This window comes from Rhinoraja longicauda, chromosome 8 (assembly GCF_053455715.1).
Source record: "Rhinoraja longicauda isolate Sanriku21f chromosome 8, sRhiLon1.1, whole genome shotgun sequence".
Taxonomy (NCBI): Eukaryota; Metazoa; Chordata; class Chondrichthyes; order Rajiformes; family Arhynchobatidae; genus Rhinoraja; species Rhinoraja longicauda.
Genome location: NC_135960.1, coordinates 73,228,373 through 73,250,318, shown reverse-complemented (window position 1 = coordinate 73,250,318; position 21,946 = coordinate 73,228,373). Strand labels below are relative to the sequence as shown.

Sequence of the window (21,946 nt, the reverse complement as noted above, 5' to 3'; positions counted from 1 at the left end):
TTCTTTCTTTACCATTTTCCATTAAGAAGCACTCCTTTATCCATTTAACAATGTTATCCAGATGGTTTAATACACAGCTGAAAGTGGGTTTACCACAAAGCAATATGCATCTTCACTAAGGATGACTTGTCCTCCAAGGGCTGATAACTAGATTAAAATCCCTGATGAACACTTTGTTTTCTCAGTGAATGATTTTGTTTTTAACTAGTTACATGTAATCTGCACAAACAACACAATTGCCATGGCTTCACATTTTGATGTGGGAGATTAGCTTAGGTTTAGTTTAGTTTTTCGTTTAGTTTAGAGATACAGCTCGGAAACAGGCCCTTCGGCCCACCGGGTCCGTGCCGACCAGCGATCCCCACACATTAACACTATCCTGCACCCACTAGGGACAATTTTTACATTCACCAAGCCAATTAACCTACAAACCTGCACGTCTTTGGAGTGTGGGAGGAAACCGAAGATCTCGGAGAAAACCCACGCAGGTCACGGGGAGAACGTACAAACTCCTTACAGACAGCGCCTGTAGTCGGGATGGAACCCGGGTCTCCGGCGCTGCATTCACTGTAAGGCAGCAACTCTACCGCTGTGCCACACAAGTGGTGTCTGTTATTGCCGATTGTCCGTTATGACTGAGTAAAGCATTACCGAGTAATAGAGTATCATTGTATAAGTAATAGAAATGGAGAACTACAGATGCTGGTTAATACACAAAAGGACACAAAGTGCTGGAGTAACTCAGCATCTCTGCAGAACATGGGTGGGTGTCATTTCAAGGGGCACGGCATGTGTATCTCCTGCTGGAGACTGGTTGCCGTGGCTAGAGGACTCAACCATTGCAGAAGCACGACCTACCCGGTTGGTCCAACTCACCTGTTGCAGACGGAGAACCTGCATAGAAGACTGGAATCCGCCCGCAATGCCCCGCTCTCCCACCGCGGACTGAGAACCTGCGCCTTGGACTGTTTGGAGACCTTTGAACTATCTTCAATCAGACTTCAATGTTGTTCCCTTTATCACTCATCTGTGCACAGTGGACAACTTGATTGTAATCATGTATAGTATTTTCTTTGACTGGATAGCAGGCAAATAGCAGCTTGTCACTGTGCCTCGGTACACGTGACAATACAGTCAACCCTTGTTAATTCGGACCTCAGTTATAGGGGACAGACGTACTGACCTTCGCCAGGCCAGGCTGTCAACGCCAGGCCTAGCCTCCTGGCTGGATCTAGCAACCTTCACCGCCAGCCATGCTGTCATGCCGGCCTGCATTGTGACTCCAAAGACGTACAGGTTTGTAGGTTAATTGGCTGGGTAAATGTAAAAATTGTCCCTAGTGGGTGTAGGATAGTGTTAATGTGCGGGGATCGCTGGGCGGCACGGACTTGGAGGGCCGAAAAGGCCTGTTTCCGGCTGTATATATATGATATGATATGATATGATAATTCCAGGCCAGACCGACTGGCACCACTGCCAGCCCTGACCTGCAGCCCGCCCGCCCGCCCAGAGTGGAGTGGGGACAGAGGGCCGGTGAGCAGGCCAGCTGGGGGAGGTAGTGCACAGGGGAGCAGGCCACAGGGGAGCAGGCCAGCTGGGGGAGGTAGTGCACAGGGGAGCAGGCCACAGGGGAGCAGGCCAGCTGGGGGAGGTAGTGCACAGGGGAGCAGGCCGCTGGGGGAGGTAGTGCACAGGGGAGTAGGCCGCTGGAGGAGGTAGTGCACAGGGGAGCAGGCCACAGGGGAGCAGGCCAGCTGGGGGAGGTAGTGCACAGGGGAGCAGGCCGCTGGGGGAGGTAGTGCACAGGGGAGTAGGCCGCTGGGGAGCAGGCCGCTGGGGGAGGTAGTGCACAGGGGAGCAGGCCGCTGGAGGAGGTAGTGCACAGGGGAGCAGGCCACAGGGGAGCAGGCCAGCTGGGGGAGGTAGTGCACAGGGGAGCAGGCCGCTGGGGGAGGTAGTGCACAGGGGAGTAGGCCGCTGGGGAGCAGGCCGCTGGGGGAGGTAGTGCACAGGGGAGCAGGCCGCTGGGGGAGGTAGTGCACAGGGGAGCAGGCCGCTGGGGGAGGTAGTGCACAGGGGAGCAGGCCGCTGGGGGAGGTAGTGCACAGGGGAGCAGGCCGCTGGGGAGCAGGCCGCTGGGGGAGGTAGTGCACAGGGGAGCAGGCCGCTGGGGGAGGTAGTGCACAGGGGAGTAGGCCGCTGGGGAGCAGGCCGCTGGGGGAGGTAGTGCACAGGGGAGCAGGCCGCTGGAGGAGGTAGTGCACAGGGGAGCAGGCCACAGGGGAGCAGGCCAGCTGGGGGAGGTAGTGCACAGGGGAGCAGACCGCTGGGGGAGGTAGTGCACAGGGGAGTAGGCCGCTGGGGAGCAGGCCGCTGGGGGAGGTAGTGCACAGGGGAGCAGGCCGCTGGGGGAGGTAGTGCACAGGGGAGCAGGCCGCTGGGGGAGGTAGTGCACAGGGGAGCAGGCCGCTGGGGGAGGTAGTGCACAGGGGAGCAGGCCGCTGGGGGAGGTAGTGCACAGGGGAGCAGGCCGCTGGGGGAGGTAGTGCACAGGGGAGCAGGCCGCTGGGGGAGGTAGTGCACAGGGGAGCAGGCCGCTGGGGGAGGTAGTGCACAAGGGAGCAGGCCGATGGGGACTCCCTGGGGCTCAGCTGGACCTGGTGCCGATCCAAGAGGCCGAGCTCGTGGACCAGACCCGGCCTACAGGAGGACACCACGGCTACACCTGGCCAGGCCGGGACAGCAAACATGTTCCCAATGTTGGGGGAGTCCGGAACCAGGAGCCACAGTTTAAGAATAAGGGGTAGGCCATTTAGAACGGAGATGAGGAAAAACCTTTTTACCCAGAGAGTTGTGAATCTGTGGAATTCTCTGCCTCAGAAGGCAGTGGAGGCCAAGTCTCTGGATGCTTTCAAGAGAGAGCTAGATAGAGCTCTTAAGGATAGCGGAGTCAGGGGGTATGGGGAGAAGGCAGGAACGGGGTACTGATTGAGAATGATCAGCCAGGATCACAGTTAAGTGGTGGTGCTGGATCAAAGGGCCGAATGGCCTCCTCCTGCACCTATTGTCTAATGGGACTGTGAACATGATGAAATTAATGTACAAGTGACAATACATGTCCATTGAACCATTCTTCAGACTCTTGGTCTGGAACTGGGCCTGGAATCCAGGTGAATTGAGGCTAGGATCGTCAGAGTGATTAGTCAGGACCTGGGGGCGGGCGGGCGGGCGGGCGGGCTGCAGGTCAGGGTTGGCAGTGGTGCCAGTCGGTCTGGCCTGGAATTGCGGTCACAATGCAGGCCGGCATGACAGCATGGCTGGCGGTGAAGGTTGCTAGATCCAGGCAGGAGGCCAGGCCTGGAGTTGACAGCCTGACCTGGCCTGGCGAAGGTCAGTACCTCTGTCCCCTATAAGTTATAAAGAGGTCCGAATTAACAAGGGTTGACTGTATTGTCATGTGAACCGAGGCACAGTGACAAGCTGTTATTTGCCTGCTATCCAGTCAAAGAAAATACTATACAGGAGTACAATCAAGTTGTCCACAGTGCACAGATGAGTGATAAAGGGAACAACATTGAAGTCTGATAACGTCTGATTGAAGATTGTTCAAAGGTCTCCAATAGGGTTGCCAACTGTCGCGTATTAGCCGGGACATCCCGTATTTTGGGCTAAATTGGTTTGTCCCGTACGGGACCACCCTTATCCCGTATTAGGCCCAGACGGCACTGTAGGCCCGGATAGTGTAGGCCCGGACACTGGAGTCCATTTGGGCCTTCGAGCCAGCATCGTCATTCATTGTGATCATGGCTGATCATCCACAATCAGTAACCCGTGCCTGCCTTCTCCCCATATCCCTTGATTCCACTAGAGCTCTATCTAATTCTCTTTTAAATTCATCCAGTGAATTGGCCTCCACTGCCTTCTGTGGCAGAGAATTCCACTAATCCACAACTCTCTGGGTGAAAACGTTTTTTCTCACCTCAGTTTATGATGCAAGGAAACATCATTACCCAGAGTACAAAAGGCCATAAAGTTTGTGTTGGTTGGATAGTAATATTTCCTGATTGACGTATCTGTTAAACGTAGAAGCAACACAACAGCACCAACACAGCAGTTCAAGGAGAACGATAACTACCTCTCTTGGATACAAGAATTGAAAATAAATTAAAGCGTGTTAATAGGATACATCTCCTAGAGCCAACTAAAGCATCGTAAATCAAAATGGGTCGTTCAAAAATGAGGAGAGGATGGCAAATGACCATTATGTTGCTCAATCTTTGCCGCGTTAACCTAGTTCTGATCTACATTTTGCCATATACAGTATCTCATCCTAAAGTACCTGCTGCAGGAGTCATGTTAAAGTATTGTATCGCCAGCCATTCTAATCTAGAGAAAGTGCACACAGATTATGAGAAAAATCCTCAATCATTTACAGAGAAATGGTACAAATGCATTACAATACCCATCTTTATCTTCCAAATGTAAACTCTCGTTATTTTCAATTCCAGAGTTAATAATAATAATAATACATTACATTTGTATAGTGCTTTTCTGGAAACTCAAAGACGCTTTACAGGGTAAATAAAACATTAAAATAAATAAATAAAAGAACAGAAAAGGAAGAATAAGGTGAAGCAACGGTCAGTGGTTGAAGGCAGTGTTGAACAGGTGAGACTTCAGTGATGTTTTGAATGGGGTGAGTGAGGAGGAGTCTCTGACGGTTTGGGGTAGTGAGTTCCAGAGGGTGGGAGCAGCGATGGAGAAAGCCCTGTCCCCCCAGGATCTGAGTTTGGTCCGGATGGGGGGGGGGGGGGGGGGACGGACAGGAGATTGGCAGCAGCAGAGCGGAGGTTACGGGTGGGAGTGTGTCTGTGGAGGAGGTCAGTCAGGTAGGATGGGGCCAGGTTATGGAGGGCTTTGTAGGTCATGAGGAGGATTTTGTACTGGATTCTCAGGGGGATGGGGAGCCAGTGGAGCTTGTAGAGGACGGGGGTGATGTGGTCACGGGTCGGGGAGTGGGTGAGTAGACGGGCAGCGGAGTTCTGGATGTATTGGAGTTTATTGATGATTTTTGAGGCTGTTACAGTAGTCCAGACGGGAGGTGATGAAGGCGTGGATGAGGGTTTCTGTAGCTGTGGAGGAGAGGGATGGGCGGAGACGGGCGATGTTTTTGAGGTGGTAGAAGGCTGTCTTGGTGATGTGTTTAGTGTGTTTGTCGAAGGAGAGGGTTTGATCAAAGATGATGCCAAGATTCCGGATGTGAGGGGAGGTGGATACTGGGAAACCGTCGATGTTGAGGGTGAAGTTGTGGGTGGATTTGGTGTGCGTTTTTGGTCCGATGATGATGATTTCGGATTTGTCAGTTTAGTTTGAGGAAATTGATTTGAAGCCAAGATTTTATTTCAGTGATGCAGTTTGTCAGGGGAGAGTGTGTGGCGGTGGAGATTGACTTGGTGGAGATGAGGAGCTGGATATTATCGGCGAAGCAGTGGAATTGGAGACCATGACGGCGGATTAATTGACCAAGGGGGAACAGGTAGGAGGGGGCCGAGAACTGAACCTTGGGGGACACCTTGGGGGAGGGGAGCGGTGGGGGATTACCAGTTATTAATGGAGATGAACTGGTGCCTGTTGGAGAGGTATGATTTGATCCAGGAGAGGGCAGTGCCGGTGATGTTAAAGGTGGTTTCAAGTCGGGTGAGGAGGATGGAGTGATTGATGGTGTCAAAGGCGGCGCTGAGGTCGAGTAGGATGAGAATGTTGAGGTTGCCAGCGTCAGAGGAGAGTTCACAATAGTTCATAAGTTCTAGGAGCAGAATTTGGCCATTCGGCCCTACAAGTCTACTCCGCCATTCAATCATGGCCAATCTATCTTTTCCTCTCAACCCCATTCTCCTGCCTTCCTCCCATAACCCCTGACACCCGTAATCAATAATCTACCCCTTCTCCACCTTAAAAGTATCATTGACTTAAAAGTCCATAGCCTTCTGTGCCGATGAATTCCACAGATTCACCACCCTTCACCAGTTGGTATTGACAAGACAGACAAATTAAAAACCTGAACAAAATTGTACAGTTAACAATCAGTCAGCTTCCCTGAGCATTTTCCAGGCAATTAGATATGTTGAAGTGGTCTCAGTTGTGGAAAACGCTGGGGTCTTTTGTGTGCAGCAAAGTCTCACAAATGGAAATTAAATAAATGACCTGATGATTTAGTTTAGAGATACAGCGCAGAAACAGGCCCTTCGGCCCACTGGGTCCGCACTGACCAGCGATCCCCGCACATTAACACTATCCTACACACACTAGGGACAATTTTTACATTTACCGAGCCAATTAACCTACAAACCTGTACGTCTTTGGAGTGTGGGAAGAAACCGAAGATCTCGGAGAAAACCCACGCAGGTCACGGGGAGAACGTACAAACTCCGTACAGACAGCGCCTGAAGTTAGGATGGAACCCGGGTCTCCGGCGCTGCATTCGCCGTAAGACAGCAACTCTACCACTGCACCACCGTGACCGCCTACTGTGGCGCAGCGGTAGAGTTTGATTATTAAATTGGTTAAAAGATTTCCATATTCCTTAATGACATTTCAGCCCATCGTGTTTATCGTGGCTCAGAGACATCCTATTCCATGCTAAATGGCTACTTAACAAACCAACCCCTCTGCCTTTGATACGTGGGTGGAGAATGGATCACCTGAAGGAAACCCACATGGTCAGGGAGGACATGTGGACTCCACAAAGACAGTATCAGAGATGCGGATTGAACCCAGGGTGTTGGAACTGAGACAGCAACTCTACTAGCTGCACTACTTTACTGCCCAGCTAACGAATGAAGTCTGAAGAAGGGTCTCGCCCCTTAAAGTCACCTATTCCTTTTCTCCAGAGATGCTGTCTGACCCGCTGAGTTACTCCGGCTTTTTGTGTCTGTCTAATGATTGGGAAAACTCCACTGCTACTTTTTAATTTGTGCCAAAGGATCTTTTACATCCAGTCAAAAGAGGGGAGAGGGGTGGCCTCAGTTTTTGTTCTGCTAACAGTACAGCTTGCACAGCACACTTTGGTATTGCACTGAAATGTTCAGGGAGATTTTAGTTTCAAGTAGAAAATAAACGCATGACTTTCTTACTTGGAAATAAGAATATTAACGTTGAATCATGGTTAACACTTTGACACTTAGATCAAATATCTGACAACACAAAAGTCAGAAGAAATTAAAATCAAGTATTTTCGATTTTTATTTGGAATTTAGAAGGATGAGAGGGGATCTTATAGAAACGTATAAAATTATAAAAGGACTGGACAAGCTAGATGCAGGAAAAATGTTCCCAATTATCGCAGAACCAGGGGCCACAGTCCAAGACTAAAGGGGAGGCCATTTAAAACTGAGGTGCGAAAAAACATTTTCACCCAGAGCGTTTGTGGAATTCTCTGCCACAGAAGGCAGTGGAGGCCAATTCACTGGATGAATTTAAAAGAGTTAGATAGAGCTCTAGGGGCTAGCGGAATCAAGGGATATGGGGAGAAGGCAGGCACGGGTTACTGATTGTGGATGATCATTGTGGATGATCAGCCATGATCACATTGAATGGCGGTGCTGGCTCAAAGGGCCAAATGGCCTCCTCCTGCACCTATTTTCTATGTTTCTATGATTTAATTGTTATGTTTGTCTATTCTTCTGAAAATAATTGTCCCCCTTTGATAATATGTAGTGGATAAGTGTACAAGCATGACTTAAAACACTGAATACTGAACAGTGAGGATCCTCAGGGAAATTAAAATATTGTCCATCATGGCGGGAATTCCAATTGGCCTGATCCTTTGAAAGAATACTTACATACTCTCACCAGAGGAGATATTGTGTTGATTCAATGTGGAAACTAGATTTCACCAAACTGGATCTCTGGTTTTATTGACAGCATGAAAAAGTCCAAGATATTATCTTATTATGGAGCTCTTTTCAAATAAATGCTTTCAACTGTTGTACAGAAGTTGTTTCCTTTGTACATTTACTCATTCGCTGCAACGATTTCAAACGTAATGCACTTTTAATGCGTTTTGGTTCAGAATATGTCACAAGTTATTAACAAATATTTAATAAATGTTAAGACATAACAAAAATGGCAAAAATAAATCAATATCAGACAGTATCTAATATATAGACAGCAGCTAAAGGTAATACAAGATTTTCTCAATTATATTTGCACCTGGATATCTATAAAATGGTCACATTCTTAAAATGAATTAGCCCACTAATGTCGTGGGTGCCACTTACTGTGTTAGAGTACAACTTAATATTATTCCAGAGATAGGAAAGTATTGATTGTAAGAGTCGTAGTTTACAGAAAGTGGTGTTCATAAGTGAATTTATTTCGAAAAGTTATAAAAATTTGGATTGAGAACAGCACTGTTCATTGGTGGATGTTTTCCAACTTATATTCACCGGCTCAAACTCTTCACAGAATAGATCTGTGCCTGTGAGCAATCTTTAAGGCCATCACCTTAATGTTAGTAGAAAAAACACTTCAAGTGTAATTAATTACAACAAATGTCAGCCCAGTTAAAAGACTCATTTAGTTTAGATTAGAGATACTGCGCGGAAACAGGCCCTTCGGCCCACCGAGTCCGCGCCGACCAGCGATCCCTGCACATTAACACTATCCTACACACACGAGGGACAATTTACACATACACCAAGCCAATTAACCTACAAACCTGCACGATTTTTGGAGTGTGGGAGGAAACCGAAGATCTTGGAGAAAGCCCACGCAGGTCACAGGGAGAACGTACAAACTCCGTACAGACAGCTCCCGTAGTTGGGATGGAACCCGGGTCTCCGGCGCTGCAAGTGCTGTAAGGCAGCAACTCTACCACTGCGCCACCGTGACCACCCATTAATCACATAAATGATTCTGGAGTGACATTCCTTTCATCGTGCTTTGTGAGGATGGAGTGAATGTTCTGATCATAAATCTCCTGATGGCAGTTTTGAAATCATGAAAAAAATTATTCAGTACAAATTCAAGTTGTGTTTCCGTGGTGCTAAATGAAAAAAAGTATTGAAATTCAATTTGAGACCAGATGATAAAATATAAAAATGGTGGATAAAAATGAAGAAATGCACATAAACCTGGCAATGGCTGGTAATGTTGCCAGGATCACGGATGATTTATGTTCGCTATATCTCATGTGTCACTCTCACCAAACTCAACAGATCCAGCTGTTGGTGGCTCCAGGCTTCCAGGGGAAGTAACATTTCACAAAAGGAAGATACGAGCTCTGTGATCTCCGGCAGTCAGTACGTCTGCAGTTGCTCCTTGGGAGCTTGGTTTTGTTGTCTCATCTGATCTCCGGCAGCTGAAGCAGGATTGGTTGTTGATTGAGGTGCGTTCCAAATGAGAAGCAGTTCCCTCCTCCTCCGACGACCAGGACTTGCCTCTCCTCTGCCAGCAGTACACTGCTGTGGTTGTGCAGCATCAGTGGCCACTTCACAGCGCTCTGCAATCACAGGGGAAACCATCAACATCAACACTACATCATAGGCTTGCATCCCATGCATCTTTTCCCCACGTTACCCCTATTACCTGAGCAACTGAGCAATGTCACAAACATGCTGTAGAAACATCAAGGCTATCAGTTTGGGTTGCCATTCTGATCACGTTTCACTAGTAAGAACTGCCTTCTACAATTATTTGCTCCATATTCACCATTAAGAATTAATCATGAGGCCACTCCAGTCTCCTGCCCAGATACGTGCTTCTTCAGACCTTGTCCTGAGCCTGTCACCACAAACTGGTCTTTCTGCTCGAGTGGTTGAACCCAACATTCTCGTTTACCTTTTATCTCCGTTTACTTTGTTGTTACCTTCTCCTAGCCAACAATGATCTAGTCGACATTTTACTTGATCTGCATCCCCTTCATCTTGTTTTCACATCTTACACTTCCTTATCTCTGTATCTCCCCCTGCCCCTTATTCAATCTCACGAAGGGTCTCGACCCAAAACGTCGCCCATTCCTTCTATCCAGAGATGCTTCCTGACCCACTGAGTTACTCCAGCATTTTGTGTCCATCTTTGTCCCTTCCTACAACACTTTTGGCTGATAAACTCCACACCTCTTTAATCCCTGACTCCTCCACAATTTCCAGACTCTCTAATCTTCTCCACCTCATAGCTTCCAACTCCTGTTTCCTTGGGACTTCCAATCTGCGTGGTGATAAACTGGTACCCCTGCTTGAAAGTATTGCGTTTAGTTTAAGTTTAGAGATACAGTGTGGAAACAGGCCCTTTGGCCCACCGAGTCTGTACCGACCAGCGATCCCAACAATTAACACCACCTTATACTAGACTACACTACAGACACTAGACTACAGACTAGACAATTTACACTTATACCAAGCCGATTAACCTACAATCCTGTACGTGTTTGGAGTGCGGGAGGAAACCGAAGATCTCGGAGAAAACCCACGCAGGTCACGGGGAGAACGTACAAACTCCGTACAGACAGCAGCCATAGTCAGGATCGAACCCGGGTCTCTGGCGCTGCAAGACAGTAGCTCTACCGCTGCGCCACCTATTATATTATATATTATATAGCCCAAGTATTATATAAATTGTCACTTTTTAATCTCAATAATATTACAGATTTATATTCTTTTGTTTGCTTATCATACATGCTTTTACAAGTGCTCAGTAATGTCTGATAAGAATAGTGTTTACGCATTTGCAAGAATGGCAAAAAAGTGCATTCCCCAAAATTACCATGAGCATCACCCTGGAAGACAAAGTAGCATTGAACACAAAGTCAAACTGCTGACATTTTCTCTGTTCATATTCCTCAGAATCATTGTGAAATGCAAGTTGATCAGAATTTGTACAAGTAATAAAATAACCAGTTGATCTGTGCTTCAATTAGACTTATGGAACAACATTAAGGTCTTGGAGTGACAAGAGAGTGCAGATGATGGAATCTGGAGCTGCTGGACAGAGGGAGCCCGGTTGGGGAAGGAGTTGGGAGATAGAGGCAATGGGGTTGGACGGAGCTGTGGGGGAGCGGTCATAAGGTCATAATGGATAGGAGCAGAAATGGGCCATTCGGCCCATCAAGTCTATTCAGCCATTTAATCATGGCTGATCTATCTCTCCTTCCTTACCCCATTCTCCTCCCTTCTCCTCATAACCCTACTAATCAAGAATCTATCTACCTCTGCCGTAAAAATATCCACTGACGTGGTGGCCTCTACAGCCTTCTGTGGCAAATTCCACACATTCACCGCCCTTCCTCCTCACCCCATTCCTAAAAGAACGTCCTTTAATACGGGTGGGCTGTGACCTCTAGACTCTCCCACTAGTGGAAACATCCTCTCCACATCCACTCCATCCAAGCCTTTCACTATTCGGTACGTTTCAATGAGGTCCCCCCTCATCCTTCTAAACTCCAGCGAGTACAGGCCCAGTGCGGTCAAACGCTCACCATATGTTAACCCACTCATTCCTGGGATGAGGAGACTAAAATGGGAGGTCGAGAAGAGAGGGGACATTCCAGAGAAACACAGGGGTTATCTGAAATTAGAAATGTTCATCCCATTGTGTAGCAGACCACCCAGGCTGGACATAAGGTGCTGTTCCTCTTGTTTGTATTGATGGCAATGGAGGAGGCCGAGGATGAACAGGTCGCTGAGGGAATGGGAAAGGAGCAGAAAGGGCAGGCGACTGGGACTTAGGGTCGGCCATTACACACTGAGTGCAGGTGCTGTGCAAATTGATCGCGTAGTCTGCACTTGGTCTCGGTGATGTTCAGTCAGTCACATCGGGAGCACCAAATGCTGTGGACAATTTTGTCGGAGCTACACGCGTATCTTTGCCTCACCTGGAAGGCCTGATTTAATCGGCAAATGTAGTGAGAGAGGAAGTGTAAGAATAAGTGTTGCACCTCCCGCGGTTGCAGGGGAAGGTTTTAAGGTTTGGGGAAAGGTGGACTGGGAAATCATGAAGGAAATAGTCCCCGAGCAAGGCAGAAAGGGATGGGGAGGAGAAGATGTGGCCACTGGCAGAACTGATCAAAGAATATCAAGGTATTGGTGGGGCATAGCTTGAATGCAGAATCCTTGCCTTCTTCTCCACTGGTCAGTTACTGTGAAATGGTTTTGTATGTAGTCACATTCCTCTCAACCTTCACTGATACCAATATAAAGCAAAAGGGCTTTATAGTTTATAAAATATAAAGGTGGTGCAGCGGTAGAGTTGCTGCCTTACAGTGAATGCAGCGCCGGAGACCCGGGTTCCATCCCGACTACGGGTGCTGTCTGTACGGAGTTTGTACGTTCTCCCCGTGACCTGCGTGGGATTTCTCTGAGATCTTCGGTTTCCTCCCACACTCCAGAGACGTACAGGTTTGTAGGTCAATTGGCTGGGTAAATGTAAAAATTGTCCCTAGTGGGTGTAGGATAGTGTTAATGTGCGGGGATCGCTGGTCGGCGCGGTCCCGGTGGGCCGAAGGGCCTGTTTCCGTGCTGTATCTCTAAACTAAAGCCATTGGCATCACATGGCCAAGCAAGCTTTGCAGCTGCAGTCCATTAATAATTTTGGGAACTAATAGGACAGGTAAAAAATCAGGCACATTCTCCTTCAGCCACTAAAGTGAATGAAAACAATTAGCAAGAGTATAAACTATCTACCATCTTTTCATTTGCAACAAGAATAAATTAGGGAAATGTGGGTGCGTGCTACAATCAGATCATTAACCTGTGCCAACATTTTAGGGAATGAGCTTCTTTGAAACAATTTGCATCAGTTTTGCATCTTAAGCCTCACTTTTGATTATTACCAAAAGGACTAAAATAAACAAGTATTCTGGAGAGACAAATTCCTAGGTCAAATTTTACATTTTGTTTTGCTCATATATATAGATATTGCTCAAATATTGATAACTTGCCGTGTCAATGTAGTAGTCAAAACTCCGTCTTGTTTTTAAGTCAATAAAAGTCACTTCAGGGATTGATTCAGTGTGGATTGACACACCTCCAAGTAAAATAAGTTGATCATCAAGAACGTGGACTGTATGCGAGTACCTGAAAGGTAAATACAGATCAATCATCTGAAGGTCATCTTAACCCCAACCCCTCCTCAGTCACCACCATTCATTGTGATCATGGCTGATCATCCCCAATCAATGACCCGTGCCTGCCTTCTCCCCATATCCCTTGACTCCACTAGCTCTTAGAGCTCTATCTAACACTTTCTTAAATCCATCCAGTGATTTGGCCTCCACTGCCCTCTCTGGCAGAGAATTCCACAAATTCACAACTCTCTGGGTGAAAAAGTTTTTTCTCACCTCAGTTTTAAATGGCCTCCCCTTTATTCTAAGAATGTGGCCCCTGGTTCTGGACTCGCCCAACATTGGGAACATTTTTCCTGCATCTAGCTTGTCCAGCCCCTTTATAATTTTATATGTTTCTATAAGATCCCCTCTCATCCTTCTAAACTCCAGTGAATACAAGCCCAGTCTTTTCAATCTTTCCTCATATGACAATCCCGCCATCCCAGGGATCAATCTCGTGAACCTACGCTGCACTGCCCCAATTACAAGCATGTCCTTCCTCAAATTAGGAGACCAAAACTGTACACAATACTCCAGATGTGGTCTTACCAGGGCCCTATACAACTGCAGAAGAACCTCTTTACTCCTATACTGAAATCCTCTTGTTATGAAGGCCAACATGCCATTAGCTTTCTTCACTGCCTGCTGTACCTACACGCCAACTTTCAGTGACTGGTGTACACGGACACCCAGGTCTCGCTGCACCTCCCCCATCCTAACCTAACTCCATTGAGATAATAATCTGCCTCCTTGTTTTTGCCGCCAAAGTGGATAACCTCACATTTATCTATATTATACTGCATCTGCCACGCATCTGCCCACTCACTCAACCCGTCCAGGTCACCCTGCAACCTCCTAACATCCTCTTCACAGTTTACACTGCCACCCAGCTTTGTGTCATCCGCAAATTTGCTAGTGTTGCTTCTAATTCCCTCTTCCAAATCATTAATATATATGGTAAACAGTTGCGGCCCCAACACCGAGCCTTGCGGCACTCCACTCGCCACTGCCTGCCATTCTGAAAAGGACCCGTTTACTCCTACTCTTTGCTTCCTGTCTGCCAACCAATTTTCTATCCATGTCAACACCCTACCCCAAAATACCATGCGTTTAAAAAAGAGCGCCAAAGGGACGCTAGCAGGCATTCAGTAAAGGTCGGGAGAGCAGCAGTTGCAGCAAGGAGGACCGTTGGCTGAAAGTAAGTAAGTGTGAATTTCAGGTAAAAGTCCGTTTAAAAAAGAGTGCCAAAGGGACGCTAGCAGGCATTCAGTGAAGCGCATACCGCCCAGCTAGTCAGAGGAAGGCAGGAGAGGAGTGAGTGCGGGGATTGGCTGAGCAATTACATTAGAAGTCTGGTAAATTGGTCAATTAGTCAATTTAGTGACTGATATAAACAAGGCTTGCAGAAGGGGTGCAGCCCTGTCGAGGGAAGTGAAGTGCCCTGTGAGAAAAGTGCCCTGTGAGAAAAGTGCCCTGTGAGAAAAGTGCAAGTCTTCGGCGAGGAGGCTGAGGTGAGGAGGTTACACTGTTTTTAAGCCTGATTTGTTTTTTGACACTAAAGTAATGGCGGACAAGTTGGTGCAGTGTGTTTCCTGCAGGATGTGGGAAGGTAGGGACACCGCTGGAGCTTCTGGGAGCTACACCTGCAAGAACTGTGTCCAGGTGTGGCTCCTGAATGGACGTGTGGTGGAGTTGGAAAAGCAGCTGGATGACCTCAGGGCCATCCGGGAATGCGAGGGTTTCCTGGACAGGACCTACTGTGAGGCTGTCACGCCAAGGGTCCAGGTCGAGCGAAGGTGGGAGACCGTTTCAAGGGGGAGTGAACATTGTTGTTCGTCCTTCGGGTTGGAAGATGACCATGACTTCACTTTCAGTTGGAGTATTGGTGACTGTGGGTCCGGAAGTGACTGGTGAGGCCAATCCGGGCCCGGAAGGCACGCCCACACATAGGACACAAGTGGATGGGTGCTGCAGTGGAAGTGGAGGTAGCCCGGGCCTTGCGCGCGGTGCGTTTCCTCTGGGCCTCTGCAGTGCGTCTGTTCTCTGCTGCATGGGCTCCTGTGGTGAGCTTGCTACGCCAGGTTGGACGGTCCAGAGCAAGAGACTCCCAAGTGCTGAGGTTGATGTCCAAGTCTTTGAGGGACACTTTGAGGCAGTCCTTAAACCGTTTCTTCTGTCCTCCTACTGAGCGCTTGCCCTGACACAGTTCTCCATACAGAAGCTGTTTTGGCAGTCGTCTCTCGGGCATTCTGACGACATGGCCTGCCCATCTGGCTTGGGCTTTCCGTAGGAGGGTGTGGACGCTGGGGATTCCGGCCTGTTCCAAGACCTCTGTGTCGGGAGTTTTGTCCTGCCACCTGATGTGAAGGAGTCTACGAAGGCAGCTCAAGTGAAAGTGGTTGAGCTGTTTGGCATGTCTGCTGTAGACAGTCCAGGTCTCACTGACATAGAGAAGAGCGGTGAGTACCACTGCACGGTAGACCTTCAGCTTGGTGGTAAGGCTGAGTCCTCTCCACTCCCAAACATTCCCACGGAGTCGCCCAAAGGCAGCGCTGGCCTTGGCAATCCTGTTGTTAACCTCAGTGTCAATGTTCACCACTCGCGAGAGTGTACTACCCAGATAGGTAAAGCTGTCGACTGCCGTGGACTACAGGAGACCCCGGTGGCTGTGCCTATTGCAAACAGGGAGCTGTCGGGGCAGAAGACGCTTCCAGTCCGAGCGGCAGTCGCGTTGGAGGTTCTATCCCAGGCAAGGAGACTCGACCGGGGAGACCGAAGTCAGGAAGAGCCATAGTAGTGGGTGACTCCATTGTCCGAGGTACGGGCAGTAGATTCTGTGGCGGCAGGCGGGACTCGAGGATGGTCTGTTGCCTCCCTGGTGCCAGGGTTCAAGACATCATGGACCGGCATCAGAACATCCTAGCGAGGGAAGGCGATCAACCGGAGGTAGTTGTGCATGTGGGCACGAACGACGTCGGGAGGAAGAGGAAGGAGGTACTGCGACGTGAGTTTAGAGAGTTAGGAAGAAGACTGAGAAGTAGGACGTCGAAGGTGGTTGTCTCTGGACTGCTACCTGTACCTCGTGCTGGTGAGGGCAGGAATAGAGAGATCGGGGATATGAATGTATGGCTGAGGGGCTGGTGCAGGGAGCAGGGATTTAGATTTCTAGACCACTGGGATCTCTTCTGGGGTAGGGGTGACCTGTACAAAAGGGACGGGTTACACCTTAACAGCAGGGGGACCAACATTCTGGCAGGTAGGTTTGCTAGTGCTACACGTGTGGCTTTAAACTAAGTAGTGGGGGGAGGGGTTGACAAATTGGGAATATGAACATGGAGTTAAAGGGGAAGCGAATACAGGAGAAATTGCAAAGGACTCTCGAATAAATGGGAAGGGAAGTTCTGGATGGGATAAGAGAGTAAGGTCAGGGCCAATTGTGACCGGTGTGAGAGGGGAGGTGAATACCGAAGTTAAAGTGTTGTATTTAAATGCGCAAAGTATAAAAAATAAAGTGGATGAGCTTGAGGCTCAGTTAGACATTGGGAAGTATGATGTTGTGGGAATTACTGAGACATGGCTACAAGAGGACCAGGGCTGGGAACTGAATATTCAGGGGTACACAACATATAGAAAAGACAGACAGGTGGGCAGAGGGGGTGGGGTCGCTCTGTTGGTGAGGAATGATATTCACTCCCTTGCAAGGGGTGACATAGAATCAGGAGATGTAGAATCAGTATGGATAGAAATGAGGAATTGTAAGGGTAAAAAGACCCCAATGGGAGTTATCTACAGGCCCCCAAACAGTAGCCTCGACATAGGGTGCAAGTTGAATCAAGAGCTAAAATTGGCATGTCGCAAATGGTGGTTATGGGAGATTTCAACATGCAGGTAGACTGGGAAAATCAGGTTGGTAATGGACCCCAGGAAAAGGAGTTTGTGGAGTGCCTCTGAGATGGATTCTTAGAACAGCTTGTACTGGAGCCTACCAGGGAGAAGGCAATTCTGGATTTAGTGTTGTGTAATGAACCTGATCTGATAAGGGGACTCAAGGTAAAAGAGCCATTAGGAGGCAGTGATCATAATATGACAAGTTTTACTACAATTTGAGAGGGAGAAGGGAAAATCGGAAGTGTCAGTATTACAGTATAGCAAAGGGGATTACAGAGGCATGAGGCAGGAGCTGGTCAGATTTGACTGGAAGGAGGCCCTAGCAGGGAAGACAGTGAAACAGCAATGGCAGGTATTCCTGGGAATAATGCAGAAGTTGCAGGATCAATTTATTCCAAAGTGGAGGAAAGATTCTAAGGGGAGTAAGAGTCAAGGGAAGTCAAGGACAGCATAAAAATAAAAGAGAAGTATAACATAGCAAAGAAGAGCGGGAAGCCAGAGGATTTGGACTCTTTAAAAGAGCAACAGAAGATAACTAAAATGACAATACGGGGAGAAAAGATGAGGTACGAGGGTAAGCTGGCCAATAATATAAAGGAGGATAGTAAAAGCTTTTTTAGGTATGTGAAGAGGAAAAAAAAATTCAAGGCAAATGTGGGTCCCTTGAAGACAGAAACAGTGGAATTTATTATGGGGAACAAGGAAATGGCAGACAAGTTGAACCGGTACTTTGGATCTGTCTTCACGAAGGAAGATACAAACAATCTCCCAGATGTTCTAGTGTCCAGAGATCCCAGGGTGACGGAGGAACTGAAGGAAATTCACATTAGGCAGGAAATGGTGTTGGGTAGACTGATGGGACTGAAGGCTGATAAATCCCCAGGGCCTGATGGTCTGCATCCCAGGGTACTTAAGGAGGTGGCACTAGAAATCATGGACGCATTGGTGATCATTTTCCAATGTTCTATAGATTCAGGATCAGTTCCTGTGGATTGGAGGGTAGCTAATGTTATCCCACTTTTTAAGAAAGGAGGGAGAGAGAAAACGGGAAATTATAGACCAGTTCGTCTGACATCAGTGGTGGGGAAGATGCTGGAGTCTATTATAAAAGACGAAATTGCGGAGCATTTGGATAGCAGTAACAGGATTGTTCCGAGTAAGCATGGATTAATGAAGGGAAAATCATGCTTGACTAATCTTCTGAAATTTTGTGAGGATGTAACTAGGAAAATTGACAGGGGAGAGCCTTGACTTTCAGAAAGCCTTCGACAAGGTCCCACATAGGAGATTAGTGGGCAAAATTAGAGCACATGGTATTGGGGGTAGGGTACTGACATGGATAGAAAATTGGTTGACAGACAGAAAGCAAAGAGTGGGGATAAATGGGTCCCTTTCAGAATGGCAGGCAGTAACTAGTGGGGTACCGCAAGGCTCGGTGCTGGGACCGCAGCTATTTACAATATACATTAATGACTTGGATGAAGGGATTAAAAGTAACATTAGCAAATTTGCAGATGACACAAAGCTGGGCGGCAGTGTGAACTGTGAGGAAGATGCTATGAGGTTGCAGGGTGACTTGGACAGGTTGTGTGAGTAGGCGGATGCATGGCAGATGCAGTTTAATGTGGATAAGTGTGAGGTTATCCACTTTGGTGGTAAGAATAGGAAGGCAGATTATTATCTGAATGGTGTCAAGTTAGGAAAAGGGGACGTACAACGGGATCTGGGTGTCCTAGTGCATCAGTCACTGAAAGGAAACATGCAGGTACAGCAGGCAGTGAAGAAAGCCAATGAAATGTTGGCCTTCATAACAAGAGGAGTTGAGTATAGGAGCAAAGAGGTCCTTTTGCAGTTTTACAGGGCCCTAGTGAGACTGCACCTGGAGTACTGTGTGCAGTTTTGGTCTCCAAATTTGAGGAAGGATATTCTTGCTATTGAGGGTGTGCAGCGTAGGTTTACTAGGTTAATTCCCGGAATGACGGGACTGTCATATGTTGAAAGACTGGAGCGACTAGGCTTGTATACACTGGAATTTAGAAGGATGAGAGGGGATTTTATCGAAACATATAAGATTATTAAGGGGTTGGACACGTTGGAGGCAGGAAACATGTTCCCAATGTTGGGGTCCAGAACCAGGGGCCACAGTTTAAGAATAAGGAGTAGGCCATTTAGAACGGAGATGAGGAAAAACTTTTTCAGAGAGTTGTAAATCTGTGGAATTCTCTGCCTCAGAAGGCAGTGGAGGCCAATTCTCTGAATGCATTCAAGAGAGAGCTAGATAGAGCTCTTAAGGATAGCGGAGTCAGGGGGTATGGGGAGAAGGCAGGAACGGGGTACTGATTGAGAATGATCAGCCATGATCACATTGAATGGTGGTGCTGGCTCGAAGGGCAGAATGGGCTACTCCTGCACCTATTGTCTATTGTCTCTAATTTTAGTCACCAATCTCCTGAAAGTCTTTCTGAAAGTCTAGATACACTACATCCACTGGCTCCCCTTCATCAATTTTACTTGTCACATCCTCAAAAAATTCCAGAAGATTAGTCAAGCATGATTTCCCTTTCATAAATCCATGCTGACTTGGATTTATCCTTTTACTGCTATCCAAATGCACCGTTATTACGTCTTTACTAATTGACTCCAGCATCTTTCCCACCACCGAAGTCAGACTAACTGGTCTGTAATTCCCCGTTTTCTCTCTCGCTCCTTTCTTGAAAAGTGGGATAACATTAGCTGTCCTCCAATCCACAGGAACTGGTGAACATTGGAAAATGATCACCAATGCGTCCACTATTTCTAGAGCCACCTCCCTGAGGACCCTGGGATGCAGACCATCAGGCCCAGGGGATTTATCATCCTTCAGTCCCATTAGTCTACCCAATACTATTTCTTGCCTAATGAAAATTTATTTCAGTTCCTCTATCCCCCTAGATCCTCTGTCCTCCAGTACATCTGGGAGATTGTTTGTGTCTTCCTTGGTGAAGACAGATCCGAAGTACAACTCTTCTGCCATTTCCTTGTTACCCATTATAATTTCACCCGTGTCTGCCTTCAAGGGACCCACATTTGACTTTGCTACTCTTTTTGTCTTAACATATCTAAAGAAGCTTTTTACTGTCCTTCTTTATATTCTTAGCCAGCTTCCCCTCGTACTTCATCTTTTCAGCCCGTATTGCCCGTTTGGTTACCTTCTGTTGTTCCATGAAAGTTTCCCAATCCTCTGGCGTCCGGCTACTCTTTGCTGTGTCATACATCTTTTCTTTTAGTTTTATTCCATCCCTAACTTCTTGTCAGCCACAGTTGCCTCTGACTCCCTTCAGAATCTTTCTTCCTTTTTGGAATGATATGATCCTGCATCTTCTGGATTATGCCCAGAAATTCCTGCCTATCCTTATCTCATTCTTTTGTCTTTTCATCTTTGACCTATAACCATCTGCCTATCAAAACCCCTTCACCTGTATTCACCTACAGCCCACCAGGCTTTGTCGTACTCCCTCTCCACCACACTCAGTCTGAAGGGTCCTGACCCGGAACGCCACCTATCCTTGTTCTCCAGTGGTGCTGCTTTTATAAGTAATGGTTTTTAATGGAGCAATCCACTATGTACTGAGGATACAGGCAAAGGGATGAGATAGAGAGAAGATGCCAATGATTCTTTTTCTATTGAAAGGATTTTTATCCTTACCGTGGAATGATGGGGGAAATCATTTCTATTCTTTCCCAAACAAAACCAGATGAAGTTGGTCTAAGATGGCAAATGGATCCCAAAGGGATCTGTGCTGATCCCAATCCTCCACTAATCAGAACACCATCCTTCCATGCACAAGCACAGTGGGAATGCCGACTTTCTGGAGGGGACCCCTCCACTGGAACCTGCAAAGCACAAAGAGCATTATGCATTATGTTATAGGTTAGCCGGATGGCAGATTTACTTTTATGATTTTGAACAGTAACTGATTTCAAACTAACTTTTTCTTCTGGGGAGTTCTTACATTCCAATAGAGAACACTTGTAAACGATTTAGCAAAATACACCAATCTAGATATTTCATTACTCTCTCCAAGGCTGCCTTATAATACTTCACCCACAAAAGTAATTAGACATTCTAGCCTCCACTATTCTGGTTATCCCATGTTTCCATTTAAACATCAATCTATACATTAACAACTTACTAATCACAAAGGACTTCCTATTTCCAAATGCCCAACATATTGTCAGACAGCTAACTATTTAATTAGCCACCTCACGAGTAATCTTGTCTAAAGTCTATTGCAACCAACTGCCTTGTTGAGAATTACAGACACATTGCGGAAACAAGCCCTTCAGCCCACTGAGTAGATACCAACCATCACACACCCATTTACACTAATCATATATTGTTTTACTTTCCCCCACATTCTCTACAACTCCCTAGATTCTATTGCTCACTACCCACTAGATTTACAGAGGCCATTTAAACTGCAAACCCACATATCTTTGGGAGGTGGGAGGAAAGAACACAAGGTCACAAGGAGAATTGGCAAACTGTGCAAGTCCAGTTTAGTTTGACTTCAGCCTGTCTATCTTCCATTTACATTTATTTCAACTTCTCAAACTTCTGTCCACCCTTCCCCCACCGGGTGGCACCGTACATGGCAGCCCCGCCAACAGCCTGTCTCGTCCCTTTCTTCTTTTGTTGTTTTTAGTCTGTGTTATTTGTACGTTTTTGTGTAACTTTAGTGTTGTATTATGTGGGGGGTGTTGTATTATGTTGGTGGAAACTTTTTTCATCTCTTCCCTCGACGGAACTGCGACTTTCTCCGTATCGTGTCTCCGTCTGCACTGCGGTCTAACATCGTGGAGCTGGCGGTCCCTTTGTTAAGGATTGACTTCGGGAGCTCCAACCGCAGGAGCTTCGATTGCCCCATTCGTGGGCGGCTCGATCGCCCCATCTGCGGATGGTTCGATCGCCCCGAC

General features: G+C 47.3%; 1 protein-coding gene across 1 annotated transcript in view; it reads right to left on the bottom strand.

Moving 5' to 3' along the window:
* Positions 1-6,874: 6,874 nt before the first annotated feature.
* The window catches only part of lcmt2 (leucine carboxyl methyltransferase 2), a 55,054-nt gene continuing 39,982 nt past the window's right edge, over positions 6,875-21,946 (bottom strand). Inside the window, exons 12-14 of the mRNA XM_078404273.1 lie at positions 20,676-20,863; positions 12,938-13,073; positions 6,875-9,502 (exon numbers count right to left, since the gene is read on the bottom strand). Coding sequence (XP_078260399.1) covers positions 9,344-9,502; positions 12,938-13,073; positions 20,676-20,863 — 483 coding nt within the window. The 3' untranslated portion in view covers positions 6,875-9,343. The remainder of the gene's footprint in view (positions 9,503-12,937; positions 13,074-20,675; positions 20,864-21,946) is intronic.